We start from the raw sequence: 14,857 nt of genomic DNA on the forward strand, positions 1-14,857 counted from the left end.
TGGTGGCGCCATTGTAATGTGATTTGAATTGAACAGTGAACCAATTGTAAAGGGGGGGGGGGGGGGGGTACATTGTATTTTTAACTATTTACGTGAAACTTCGGATAATTGGGGCAGCCGCTTAATCGGGCCAAAATGCACTAGTCCCAATGTGTCCCAAATAACCAGAATTGACTGTATTATGATTAGAAATTGATAACTGAGAACTTTTACCTATTGTAAGAAATTAATTGTACATTATTATATAGTTATAGTTTCTATATATGTTTGTAATGCTACTCATTATATTTCACAATACACCATGTTTACTGAAACACAATGTTGTACATGTGGGACAATAATTTTTTTTTCTCGTGAGTATCTAACACTTGCTTTCTAAAGTTTTGTGTGTTTGCCCTTCCAATATAAGTAGTCATAGACTTCATTAAGAAACATTTAGATAACTTGCAGCAGAAGTTTAAGGATTATTTTGGAGAGGGCATTCAAGATTTCGACTGGGTTTGTGATCCATTTGTTGCAGATGCAAAATGTCTTCCGATCAATATTCAAGACTAACTAACACATCTGAAGGCAGATAGAACGTTGCGATTAAAACATCATGAAGTGCAGTTGAACACATTTTGGTTTTCAATAAGGAACGAATACCCAGCAAGCTCAGAGATGGCAATTAATGTGTAATTACCATTTTCAACTACATATTTGTGTGAACTGGGCTTTTTGACTTTAGTATTATTAGTAATGGCCACATGTGCAAGAAAGCCTATGGCTTATGCTGCACCAACCAAAAAAATAAATAAATAAATAAAATAACAAAGAATACATAAAATAATAAGAATAAAAACAAATTAATAATAAGAAGAAAATTTAAAAAATAATAATAATAATAAAAATTAATAAGAGAAAAGGAAATGGACAACCTGTGCCTTTCCCTCCTCCCTTCGGTAATTATCCAGCTGACCTTTGAATTTCCCCAGACTGTCAGCCTCTACCACCCATGTAGATAATGTATTCCAGTAATTTATAACTCGCTGGCCAAAATAAAATTTCCTGCAATCCAGTCTAAACAACTCCCCCCCCCCCTGCAACTTGAAATTATGGCCCCTAGTTCTAGAATCATTTATAACTGTGAAAATTTCATCCTTATTCATTTTGCTTATGCCTCTCAGAGCCTTAAACACTTCAGTCAATTCTCCTCTAAGGTGCCTAGTTTCCAAGCTCTGCAACCCACATATTTGAAGTTTTTCCTCATATGGATGCCCTTTTGCCGATCTCACCAGGCGAGTTACCGGTCTTTGGACCCTTTCAAAAAGAACAATGGCTTTCTTTAGCTGTGGTCTCCATACTTGAACGCAGTATTCCAAATGTGGTCTAACAATAATAGCCTTATATAATGGGATTATGACATCCTTATCTCAACTAGCGATTGTTTGATAAATCATCAATAGGACACCATGGGCCCTCCTTGCAACCAGTCTACAATGCTCAGAGAACTTCATATCTGATTGTCTCGTAATACCAAAGTCCCTTTCCTCCACTACCGGCTTTAGTTCAACTCCGCCAAGCGTACAAGTTATTTTGTAGTTACTGTTCCCCAAGTGCAATATCTTACACTTTGCTGGATTAAAGCATAGCTGCCATTTTTCTAACCATCTCTGAAGCCTATCTTGGTCATTCTGAAGAAGCTCTGCTTGGCGGCAATCATTAACTACTCTACCAATCTTTACATTATCTGCAAATTTAGCCATCACGCCCTCTATCCCTTCATCGATGTCATTTATGAAAATCAAAAACAACAATGGTCCTAATACTGATCCTTGGGGAACCCCACTTCTTACATCAACCCAATCTGAGGAATAACCATCTATCACAACCCTCTGCCTCCTGCTCTGAAGTTACCCTGCTATCTGTCTAAGGATTTTCCCTGTGATTCCAACCTGTTTCAGCTTATAAAGTACCGCTCATGTGGGACTGAATCATATGCTTTGCTGAAATCCAAATAAACAATGTTGAAATTATTCCCTAAATCCAGCTCTTGAGTGAACCTGTCAAAATAACTAACCAGACTAGTTAAACATGATTTTCCCTTTACAAAACATGCTGAGTATCCTTCAGAATTCCATTTCTATCTAAGTGATCCTGAATTCCACCCTTGATCATAGTCTCCATGATTTTCCCTACTACTGAAGTTAGACTAACCGGCCGGTAATTTCCCACTTCAGTCTTAGAACCGCCCTTATGTATTGGAGATACGTTGGCACTTTTCCAGTCCAACGGAATCACTCCCGAGTTCAGTGATGCTCTCATAATTAGCCTCAATGGTTCAATGCACTCACTTGCTGCCTCCCTTAAGATTATAGGGTAAATGCTATCAACCCTAGAAGCCTTACTGGCCTGTATGCTCAAAGGTTTTTTCATCAAATAAAGGTGTGAAATTTCGACGTAATTATTTACATTTTTTTCAACTTCACTCCCAGAATTACTCATTGACATGAAGGGTTTTTCTTCTGTAAATATCGATGCAAAGTAACTGTTGAGTTCATCTGCAACTTCGGCTGGGGTATCTAATACTATACCACGTCCATTACATAAGGATCCAATTTGGTTTGTCCTTCTCTTCTTTGCATTGATATATGTGAAGAATTCCTTATCCCCCCTTCTTTGCTCTCTTTGCCAGCAATTTCTCATCTGCCTTTGCCAGCCTAACCTTTTCAGTGGCATTATTACAGATCAATTTGTAGCTGTTATAGGGTTCAGTATTTTTTATTGCTCTGTAACGTTTCCATGCCATCTTTTTCTGCGCAAGTAATTTGGCAACTTCATTATTCATCCAACTTGGAATGCTCCTCGTGGAGTATTTTTTTAATGGTATATCAGCATTCAAGGCTTCTGTGATTAATGTTTTAAAGGTATACCATAATTCAATTGTATTCGCTCTCTGTGAGATATCTACCCAGTTAATAGAGGCCATTTAGCACCTTAAGGTATAGTAATTTCCTTTCCTGAAATTATAACCCATTCCTTTGCCTTTAACTACTGCTACCTCTCTCTTCATCGTCCACCATAGAACTCTGTGATCACTTCCTGCTACTGGTTCCTGTACTGTCAGCCCTATTATGTCATCTGGTTCATGGGTGATGATGAGGTCTAGAGTATTCTTTTCCCTAGTACTTTCCCTGACATGTTGATACAAATAACAATCATCTAGTTCCGTGGTCACCAACCTTTCGGACCTCACGAACCACTAAACTCAAAATTTTGAATCCCAAGGACCACTACCATGATTTTTTCCATAAAAGTAACATTCTAAATATGAAATAGTACTTGCACTTGTTTTTGAACTCTTAAGTTATTTGCAAAAAATTAGATATCATTAATGTTAATATAATTAATAATATAATGGCCTTATAATGATAAAAAAAGTATAATAAATAAACGCAGATATATTCATTATGAAAAATGCAAAAAAAAAATTTTTAATTTCATTTTATTAAAAAAGAATTAACAGAAACAATTAATATTAACAATTATCAAATATCGAGTGCACCTCGAGGTGTATAAAGGATTAATTGTAGCAAAATAATCAGTGTGACATTTGTTGCTGCTTGTTTGAAATAAGCTGTTGGATTCTTGGCTCCAATGACGTTACTGCAACATGGAGAGCCGTTTGTATTTCTGGCCGACAGCGGTACTTGTTTTTACTTGCCGTAACTGATGAAAATGTCTTTTCACACATATATGTAGTTGCGAATGAATTAAAATTTTGATGGCCTTTTCACTCAGCACTTGGTACCCACTTTTTACGGAAAGCCAAAAATGAGATCTTGTTAGGGACGAGTGGAATTTACCTTTGAGACTGTCGTCAGATGAAAAATTGATTAGGCTTTCTTTTTCTTTCATGTTCAAATTACTATCCTCGATTTTCGCCGAAAATGGATCTATTATCCTCGTATTTCCGTGTCTGGAGGTCCTCTTCCTTTGGGTAATAACGACCAAAAGAGTCAGTGAGTGACTGTAAGTGCAAATGAACAAGAGTTATTACCTGTCGGTTGACATCCTCCTGTTTCATATAATCATCAAAATTTGGGAACATTTGCAGATCTTCTTCACCAACCGCATTTGCCACAGCAATATCTTCCTTTGAAATGCATCCATTTTGCCTCCCAGTGTCAACACGTCCGTAAGCTGTCCTTGCAAGGACGTGTTCAGCTCGTTTAACAGAGAAAAAATATCTGCCAGGTATGCAAGCTTGGCTAGCCAATCATTGTCAGACAAGAGATCATGGAACCTCGAATTATTTTGCTGCTGGAAGAATAACTTGACTTCTTGGTGCAGGTCGAACAATCGGGTTAGTACTTTGCCCCTCAACAGCCATCTCACCTCAGCGTGAAGAAGAACATGAGTATGCTGAGAGCCCATTTCTTCACAAAGTGCCTCAAATATTCAAGAATTGAGCGCTTTGTGGCAAATTTCGTTTACAATTTACTTCGTGCAGTTCTGGAGATAATATTTTCACAAGTTGCTCACGATGTATAATACAATGAGTAAACAAAATGTCTGGGTGTCCAATGTCTTTCACTTTTGCAACAACTCCTGAACGATGTCCAATCATGCTTGCGGCACCGTCTGCATATCCCAACACATTTCTTCCAATCAATACTGTTTTAGGAAATAACCATTAAGTGCATTGAAAATTTCAGAGCCTGTTGTTCTACCCGACGAGATTAGCGAACAGAGGAGTTCTTCCTTTAATTCTCCTTGGCAATCAAACCTCACAAAACAAAGAACTGCCTTGTTAGTTATGTCTGTTGATTCGTCAAGTTGAATTGAATAAAACGTAGAATTTTTCAGAAGTGCAATCACTTGATTTTCAATATCTTCGGCCATGTCTTCAATTCTGCGCTTCACAGTGTTAGCGGACATAGGAATTCCTTTCAGTTTCTGGACAGCCTGTTTCCCCAAAATCTCTTCACAGGCTTGTAACAAGCAAGGCTTAATTAATTCTTCTCCAATCGTATACGGCTTTTTACATCTCGCAATTTGAAGTGCTATCAAATAAGATTTTACTAAGGACTTATCTTCAACAATCATTGTTGCTAATGAACTTTTTTGCTTTTGCAAATTTTCACGCATCCTTTGGAAGTATTCAGCTGGCTTTTTAGCTAAATCTGGGTGTTTTGACTGCAAGTGCCTGCTGAGTTCCGAAGGTTTCATGGCATCATTGGATAAACTCTCAGAACATATAATACAAAGCAGCCGTGGATCCAGTTCACTTCTAGGTTCTTGAATAAATCCAAGCTTCAAGTAGTCCGCATCATATTTTCTTGAAACTTTGAACTTTTTCTTCTCTCCACCTCCAGGTCTAATGTCCTTCCTAATGCTGCCTTGCGGTGGCTGCTTAGGCTCTGATTCATTAACCAACTCATGACAACGCGATGTATTACCTAAGAAACGCAAAATGCTAGCTTGCTTTTTCTCACTCATCGGGGTTATTTTATTTGAATCTAAAACCAAACAAGGAAGCTCTTTGATGCCATTAAACATCACGCTGTGCACAGTTAAAATAAAAATATCACTGTTCACTTACCTAAGAACTGTGAACTGCGCCGTGTCCAGGCTAGGCCATCGATAAGAAATAGAAATAGCTTTCTATATTTTTTTACAATAAAGCATCGCTAATACCAGATATTGCACTGGGCCTTTTATAAACATGCAACGTAATAAGGCGAAAATTGCAAAAACGTAGAATCAGAATATAATGAAACATTTTAATAAACACGAAATTGCAAATATATTCAAATTACTCTGCGGACCACCAAAATTCTCTTGGGGACCACTGGTTGCCGACCGCTGATCTAGTTTATTTAAAAATTTTGTCCCCCATGTGGAGTTTCTTTCCCTTGGCTCTAATCAATTAGAGGCAAATTGAAATCACCCATAATAAGACATTCATGCTTACTTGTCCATTCCATTTGCATGTAGAGGCTCTCATCATAATCTTCACAATCACTTGGCCTGTAGATTACTCCCACTCTCATTATACTTTTGTTTCCAGCTATTTCACACCATCATCATCATCAGCCATTTTCAATCCACTACAGGATGAAGGCCTCTCCAGCAACTTTCCAGTTTCTTCTGTTTTGAGCACTGGCCATCCATTTACTACCCACAAACTCATGAATTTCATCTATCCATCTCCGCCTTTGTCTTCCAGGTTTTCTTCTAGCTCCTCTTGGATACCATTCTGTTATTTTCTTAGTCCATCTGTCATCATGTCTTTGAGCTATGTGTCCTGCCCAGGACCATTTTAGTTCTTTAGTTTTGATAAGAATGTCCTTTACTTGAGTTTGTTGCCTAATCCATGTGTTTCTCTTCTTATCTAACAGTCTGATTCCCAATATGATTCGTTCCATTCTTCGCTGTGTAGTTCTCAGCTTCTCTTCCATTCTTTTGGTGAGTGCCCAAGTTTCACTTCCATAAGTCATGGTGGGGAGTATACATTGGTTCATTATTTTACATTTCAGACAAACTGGGATATTGCTCTTCAGTATGTGACTATATTTCCTGAATGTTATCCATCCAAAATTTATTCTTCTCTTGACTTCCAGCCATTTATCATTATTACAGCTAATGACTTGTCCCAGATAAGTATATGACTCCACCTTTTCAATTACTGCTCCTTCAATCTTTATTTCCCTTTCTGTGGCATACTTGTTCATCATTACTTTTGTTTTAGCCATATTCATCTTTAGTCCATATTCCTTACTAGCTGTGCATAACTGATTAAGATTTTCCTCTAATTCGTTGGGATCGTGGCTAATGACCACAATGTCATCTGCAAATCGTAAATGGTTTAGATACTCTCCGTTCACATTGACTCCTTTCTGCGACCAGTCTAATCTTCTGAAAGCTTCCTCAAGGGCAGCAGTAAACAGCTTCGGAGATATTGTGTCTCCTTGTCGAACTCCTTTCTCAATTTTAAATTTCCTACTGTCTTTGTCTAGTCTAATAAAGGAGGTAGCACTCTCATATATTTTCTTCAAAATCATAATATATGGGGTATCAATGCCTTGTCTTTCCAGTGCCCGAAACATTGCCTTATGCTGTATGGAGTCAAATGCCTTTTCATAATCCACAAATGCCAGGCATAATGGTGTTTTATATTCATTTGCTTTCTCCATTAGCTGTGATATTACATGAAGGTGATCCATAGTTGAGAATCCTGTCCTAAAGCCAGCTTGCTCTTTCGGTTGATTCTCATCAAGTATTCTGTCTAATCTGTTAGTAATGACCCTTGTGAACAACTTGTAGATGTGGGATAGCAAGCTAATTGGTCTATAATTTCCAATTTCTGATTTATCTCCTTTCTTATGCAGCAAAACTATGATTGCATTATTCCACTGCTTAGGTGTCACCTTTTCTAATGCACTTTGTGAAGAGCCTTGCCAGTTTTTGTGTTATGTCTCTTCCTCCCAATTTTAACAACTCTACAGTAACTTCATCTTCCCCCGGGGCTTTCTGATTCTTCATTTTCTTCAATGCATGTTCTACCTCATCAGGAAGAATATTGGGTATGTCGTATGTGTTGCTACTTTGCAATCCATCTTCCCCACTGCTGGCATCATTCCCCTGCTCCTTGTATAATTCTCTATAGTAGTCTTCTGCTATTTGAATTTTGCCTTCTCTGCTGTTTATAAGTACACCATCGCTATTCTTCAGTTTCAGTATCATTTGTCTTTCTGTATTACTGCTCATGGCTGCTGATTTAATTCCTTTGTTTTCCCTTAATGCTTGTTCTACTTTTCTTGTGTTAAATCTTCTTATGTCCTCTCTGAGTCTCTTTCTAATGGCTTTGCATACCTCAGTATACTCACTTTTCTCCCTGTCAGTGTTTTTCTTGCTTTTCATTTGTCGTCTTCGGTTCATCATGACAAGTGTTTCTTGTCTAATTTTTTCTTCTTTGGATTTCTTTTTCCCTATAGGTTTCTTGGGCTTTATCACTTTCAAAAAGTTGTAATATTCCTCGTCAATATCTTGGTCCTCAGCAGTCTGCAGAAGCTCATACTTGTTCTTAAGTTCCAGTACATACTGCTTTTTCTCCTCTTCTGTTATCTCAAAGACCTTTGTATTATTTACTCGGGTCAGTTTTTTCCTTTCCTTTCCTACATCTATATCAAGTGTACATCTTACCATTCTGTGATCACTTCCAACATTTACCTTATTCAGGACAGTAACATCATTCACAATATATCTTCTGTTAGTGAGGATGAAGTCGATTTCATTAGTAGTTAATCCATTTGGACTCTTCCATGTCCACTTTCTGTTCACCCTTTTCTTGAAAAAAGTGTTCATTACTGACAATCCTTGAGATTCTGCAAATTCCACAAGTCTTTCACCTCTTTCATTTCTTTCACCAATTCCAAAATTTCCTTTTGTTCATCTTTCTGCGCTGTTTTGTCTTTTTCCAACCTTAGCATTGAAGTCTCCCATAATAATAGTGTAGTGGGTTTTCTGCTCATCTGGAAGACTCTCCATTTCTGTATACATTTCTTCAACCTCTTCATCATCATGGCTCGATGTTGGTGCATAAATCATTATAATCTTTAGCTTGTATCTCTTAGAAATCTTGAGTATTAGTCTTGACACTCTTGGTGATGTACTTTTGAATTCCAAAATGTTGTTTTTAAAATCTTTATGGACCAGAAACCCAACTCCACCTTTACTTCTTTCACTGTTTCAATTGGCGTACAGCAGATTTCCACTTGGTAAACTTATAAGTGATTCATTTCTTCTTCTTGTTTCAGCCAAACCGATGATATTCCAATTCACATTTTCCAATTCCTTTTCCAGCTCTAATATCCTGTCTTCACCGATGAGTGTTCTTACGTTATAACAGGCCAAGTTCATTTTCCGTGCATGGCAGCCTGGTCGTACCCAGAGATTCTTAGCACCCTCTGCTTCCACTCTAATCCTCTCGCTGCCGTAAGAGGGAGAGTGAAAGCTGCTGGGGACTGAGGGCCATTTGTTTCGTCGTGCTTTCATGTGCTGGAGGGTTTGGTCTTTTCCTCTTCATGCTGACCAGGCGTCTTGAAGAGAACCACTCTACACGTTCGTTGCCACCTAAGTGACGTAACAGGGCTTACCATCGAGAAGGTGTGCATGAGTGGATTTTAGGGAGGCAGGTCAACCGGACTTCTCCTAAATCTTCTGTAATAGAGAGATATTGGATCCATCAGTGTTTTAGGCTGAGTGTCTGATAACACACAGGATACCTGTTCCCCTTTAAGCCCCTTATAGCCCCTTTCACACCATATAGATTCTATACTAGTATGTGAAACGTCTGAATCTGAGAAAGCTTTCGTCGCGCTCGGGCTACTTTTGATAAGAAGCATGACCCCACTGCCCCTTCTATCTTCCCTGTCCTTCCTAATTACATCATCCCTTATCTCTGGTTGGTGCCACGTTTCTGTAAGCCCTATTATGTTAGCGTTACTTGTCCTAACCAGCAGATTCACTCATTTTATTGATAACACTTCTGACATTACTGTATAAACAATTAAGGCTTAGTGTTCTTGTATAGTTAACTACCCTGACACACCCCTTAAAGTTATTTAAGCTCACTTCCCTGACAAAATTGCTACCTGCTCATTTGAAACGCTTTTGTCCTCAGAACATCTTGCTACTATGTTCCTTGACTGCAATTAAAACATCAAAGATGGAGAGACTCAGATCCATTGATGAAGAAATGAAGCTTGCATTTTCAACGATTCCCCCACTCATCAGCCGTCTGTGTTCAGCAAAGCAGGCACAAGTATCACATTGAAGGTATGCTTAGTTATTTGGTTTAATACTAATAGAGAATTTTTTTTTGCTTTGCTTTACTTTTGTACAGTGATTTAGGGTTCATAAAATGTTCATATTAGTATTAAACTAATATATATTGGTTAGAAATTAGCTCATACAAAATATATTGGTTATATATTTTGCATGAGCTAATTTCTGTTAGATTGTTGGAATAATAATAATTGATGAGGTAAGTAACATCTAATGAAAATAATTGATTTGTGTTTTTAATTGCAAAACTGACTGTTGTGATAAAGTTTAATAATGTAGTAAATATGAGATACCTTAGCAAGGTACAGTTCCTGTATTTAACATTCTCGTTGCTTATGATTCTTCATATCAGGATTCTGCCAGGTGTACCCTGGAATGAAGACTCAATCAGAATGTTTCTTTGGTTGTGACTAATTGTAGGAGTGGTACTAAATTAATTGTACTAAATTATTGATCTCCAAGACCTTAAAAATTAAGCTACATAGTAATTCCGTAAATGCAAGACATCATATCTCTGATGCCATGAGGGTGTTTAAAGTCTCCTTTGTTTAGTATTAAGATTTAGCAAAACTCAATCTGTGAACATAACTCTTCAGAAGGCACCTTTCTGGCTTAAAGCCAAGCTATTTTATGATTTTATTTGACTTGTCTTGTGGTTTTTTGTTTGAGATTGGTTATATATTTTCACATTCTCACATGGACAATGAATGGGTGCCCTTTCATTGGTTTTGGTGTGGGCATGTACATGGATTATAACTAATTTCTTGAGTGCTAAAATTCGTAACACAAGTAGCTTCAGTTTGTGTATTATCCATGTGCAATATCTAAAAAAAAAAGTGCTATTTATATTCAAAGTTATTTACTTCATGCAGATTGGATTAAAATTGAGTATACTGGACCTAATATTTTTTTTTATTTAATATCAATTATTTATTACTTTCTTAAATTTGACAAGCATTACTGCTGCATGTTTAAAAATTCTTACTTTAAATAAATGCTCTTTATTTAGCATTTTTGTGGTCATAGGTTGAACCATTTAATTGTAAATCTGATAGTTAAATACTTAAATAACACTTAAGTATTTTGCTCTGAAAGAGCATATTCTGTTTCTGAAAACTTGCTTATAAAAGTATATGTATTGAACAGTTTTTAACTGGTATTTCAGGACCATCAGGTGGCTAGATAGATGTCTAAAAGTGCACAAGAAGCCTAAAAGCCAGAATATATTTCCAATTGTACAAGGTGGTCTTAATCCTGAACTCAGAAAAGAATGTGCTCAAGGTATGGATTTGTAAAGTTCTAAATTAAATATTTTATTTAGTAAATGAGCGACATAATATATAAATTCTTAAAAAAAGGAAACATTAACTCTTTATCTGCTGTGGGGGTACACTAAATTGTCAAAATTATCTAATAAATACCTTTGGATTTGAGAAAAATAAGTGTTTCTACTATCCATGTGTCGGGAATAGATGTAAAAGAAACTTCATTAAAACTATAGGTAAGCAGATCGGTGAAAAGCAGATCGGTGATTAGTTAAGGTTTAGTGACTTAGTGTAGGCCGTTTAGCATAGGATGCCATGTTAGCAATCAGGCTGTTTGTGCCATTACAGCAAAACTGCCATATTCTAGATCAGTGGCTGATGCAATTACTATATAGAAACTTTGTGCTACTGCCAAGAAGTGTTCAGGTAAACGATAAAAATTGACAGAAAGAGACTAGCACTCAGATGAGTAATATGTAGATTCCATCAATCCTCATCAAATGCTGGCATCCAGGAATTCAGAGAAGCCACACAGAAACTGATATTAGTACAAGGACAAAAGTGCATAGGAGGCTGTGTAGCACTGAATTTTATGAAAGAGCTGCAGTACATTGACCAAACATCACAGTGTGTAGTTCATAATGTTGACTTTCCTGGTGCACAACCATGGGCACCAGCAGCATGGTGCAAGATTTCACCTTTGGATTTCAAAGTAATACACAATTTTTAATATTTTTGTTAATTTATTTTGGTGAACAAAAAATTTATTCCCACATGCACCACCTTGTAAAATATCCTGCCAGCACCCATGTACACAACCATCATAATAGGTCTCTGGAATTTATTCTGATGACAAATATTATTAGGGAATGAATATTGTGTGAATGAATGTGAGTGAATATTGTGTGGTGTAATCACAGTACATGATTTTCTGATCTAATAGCCAAGTTTTGGTGTGATAATGTTCTCAGCAACTAGTCCAGAGAATATTACATACCTGGGTGTATTTGCCCCAAACGAAGCTTTGACAGAAATGCTATCACTGTCTGCAATTGTTTCTCATAGTTTGGGATTGAACCATTGGTCATCATTCATGGAACAATGAATGCTGTGAACTTCATTGATAATCTGGACAATTTAGCTCTTACTTCATTATAACAGTGGTATGGGGAAGGGCCATTTTCTGCTTTAGCATGGTAGTGCCACATCATACTTCACAGCCTGTAGTGAGTTGGTTTGAAGATGCGGGCATGCCTGACCTTAATCCCAGTGAACACCTGTGTGTTGAACTGGGATATAAGATTCAGGCCAAGCCAAATATGCCTGCAATCAGCAGCTGAATTGATCAGTGTGTTGAAAGCAAGATGCTGCCCTGTTGTTATCAGAAATTGGTTTGGAGTCTACCAATGAGGATGAAGTGTAATTAAGGCCAGCACATTATTAAATATTGTATCAATAAAAGGTTCTTTGAGACATGCAGTTGGCCAGTTACTGTTGGCAATATAATATATGACACTGTTGCTGGAGGCAGTATTGGCATGGCTCCTTCCCCCCCCCCCATAATGTTGTGAGGAATGAATCATAATGTGCTGATGTGATTTAAACTAGTGACACTTTACTTTCAAACAGGGTCCATTGATTCAATGCAGTGCTCATTTTAAAGGACATTTTCAGGCAGAAAGTGTCTCCATCAGAAAACCACATTCTTTATTGGAGAGTTTAATGATTGCACTAGCCAACAATTTTAAACTTTTTCCAATAACATGAATGAAATCAACTGATTTTTGACTAAATTGCATGTGCTGAAAATGAAAATGACAGTAGAAAGTTTGTAGTATGTCACATTTTCATGTTGTGGCTTTATGCTCCTTTTTTTCCCAAAAATTGTGAATTTTTACTTACCTAAATGTACTTGACTACTTTTCTTGTAAATTAGTTGCTTTAAATAGAAATTAAACATTCCAAATGGATAAAAAATAACATATTTAAACTTTATAATCACCTATTTGAATTTAAGTAAGCAACTAACCCACAAAAGTGGAGGCAAAAATAGAAAATCGTGCTACTTGTAGTTAATTTTTCCTCTTTATGTTTTATGTATTCTCACTCAATCAAACACTGCATCAAATCCTTATGTTTAACAAAAATTATAATGGGTGATGAGTCTTAGATGTGTGTGTAGATATGATCAAGAGATTAAATTTCAAAACTCCTATTGGAAAAGAATATAGTCACCCAGGGCCAAAAATGCATAACAGTCAAAATCATATATGAAGGTTATGCTGATTATATTTTCTGAGAGATCTGGATTTGTTCTGTGAAGTATTACTGTTTTAAAAATAAAAAAAAAAATGCAGCATGCTACTGAAATGTTCTAAAATATTTGTGATATGCAATCTGCCATAAACCACACAAAACAATAGTACATTAGTTTACATCCATGGTGCAACCTCCACAATGGTGCACCATGCCAAGTGTATTACTCTCCGCCTGGCAATTTTTGGCTGACAAAAACATTCTCATCACACTACACTTGATTTAGCACTATGCAACTTTTGACTATTCCCAAAATTAAAACAATTCATGAAATGAAAACTGCTTGAAACATTTCAAGAAATCCAATGACTAACTGACTGCCTAAAAGCATTGGTAATAGGCATTCTAAAATGTTTTGATTGGTGGCTGTCACAATGGGGAAAAATTGTGTGGTTGCTGATGAGGTTTATATCAAAGAATATTAACAGAGTAAAGATTCGTCATTAAATAAAATTATTTTTGCAACATTCACTTCCACTTGTATATATCAAACTTTGTATATAAAGTATTTAGGTCTGGTTGAGAGGAAATTTTGAAGAACAAAAGAAAGGTTAATAAAAAATTTTTTTTTTAATTAACAGGTATTCAAAGTAGAGAGTCCTACCTCAGTTTTAAAGTTTGGTTAATTTAAAATTGAATGACTTACAAAGTGTGGCTATTTAATAACAAGACTGTTATAATAAAATAAATATAATGAAATATCCCTTTCAAACTAATGCCTTAGGTTTATACACACTGTTTTCTTCCAAGTACAGAAACATTTCTGGAAATCGTCTTCTCTAAGCCCTTTTAACAATTTGGTCATTTTTTCCTGAATGTCTTCAATAGACTGAAAATGGGGTCCCTTAAGTACCCTTTTCAGTTTAGGGAAGATAAAAAAAAAGTCATAAGGTTTGGTGAGTAGCGTTCATGTCCACACACACAGATTTGTTTTTGGCCAGAAACTGGAAAACATAGTACATTGTGTGCTGGAGCATTGTCTTGATGGAGCATCCAACCATCCTTCCACAATTCATGTCTCTTCCTTTGAATTTTTTGATGCAGCCTTGTCAAAACTTCAGTATACTATGTTTGATTGACATTCTGATTTGGTGGGACATATTCAGCTATGTAGGGGCTTAGAGGGGAACAGGCATTCTGTGTGTCATCAGACACTCAGTCTAAAACACTGATGGATTCAGTATCTTTCTATTTCAGATTTAGAAGTCAAGTTGGCCTGTCTCCCTAAAATACACTCATGCACACCTTCTTGATGGTAAGCCGTGTTACGTCACTTAGGTGGCAACGAACATGTAGAGTGGTTCCCTTCAAGATGCCTGGTCAGCGTGAAGAGGAAAAGACCAAACCCTCCAGTACATGACAGCATGACGAAACAAATGGCCGTCAGTCCCCAGCAGCTTTCATTCCCCCCTCTTACGGCAGCGAGAGGATCAGAGTGGAAGCAG

General features: G+C 36.8%; 1 protein-coding gene across 1 annotated transcript in view; it reads left to right on the forward strand.

Annotated features, from left to right (window-relative positions):
• Tgt (tRNA-guanine transglycosylase) overlaps window positions 1-14,857 on the forward strand; it is a 114,278-nt gene that overhangs the window by 39,583 nt on the left and 59,838 nt on the right. The window contains exon 4 of the mRNA XM_090371860.1: window positions 10,997-11,112. Within this exon, the coding sequence (XP_090227986.1) occupies window positions 10,997-11,112 (116 nt within the window). The remainder of the gene's footprint in view (window positions 1-10,996; window positions 11,113-14,857) is intronic.

This window comes from Mastigoproctus giganteus, chromosome 4, assembly GCF_048544385.1.
Source record: "Mastigoproctus giganteus isolate SK-2022 chromosome 4, ASM4854438v1, whole genome shotgun sequence".
Classification (NCBI taxonomy): domain Eukaryota; kingdom Metazoa; phylum Arthropoda; class Arachnida; order Uropygi; family Thelyphonidae; genus Mastigoproctus; species Mastigoproctus giganteus.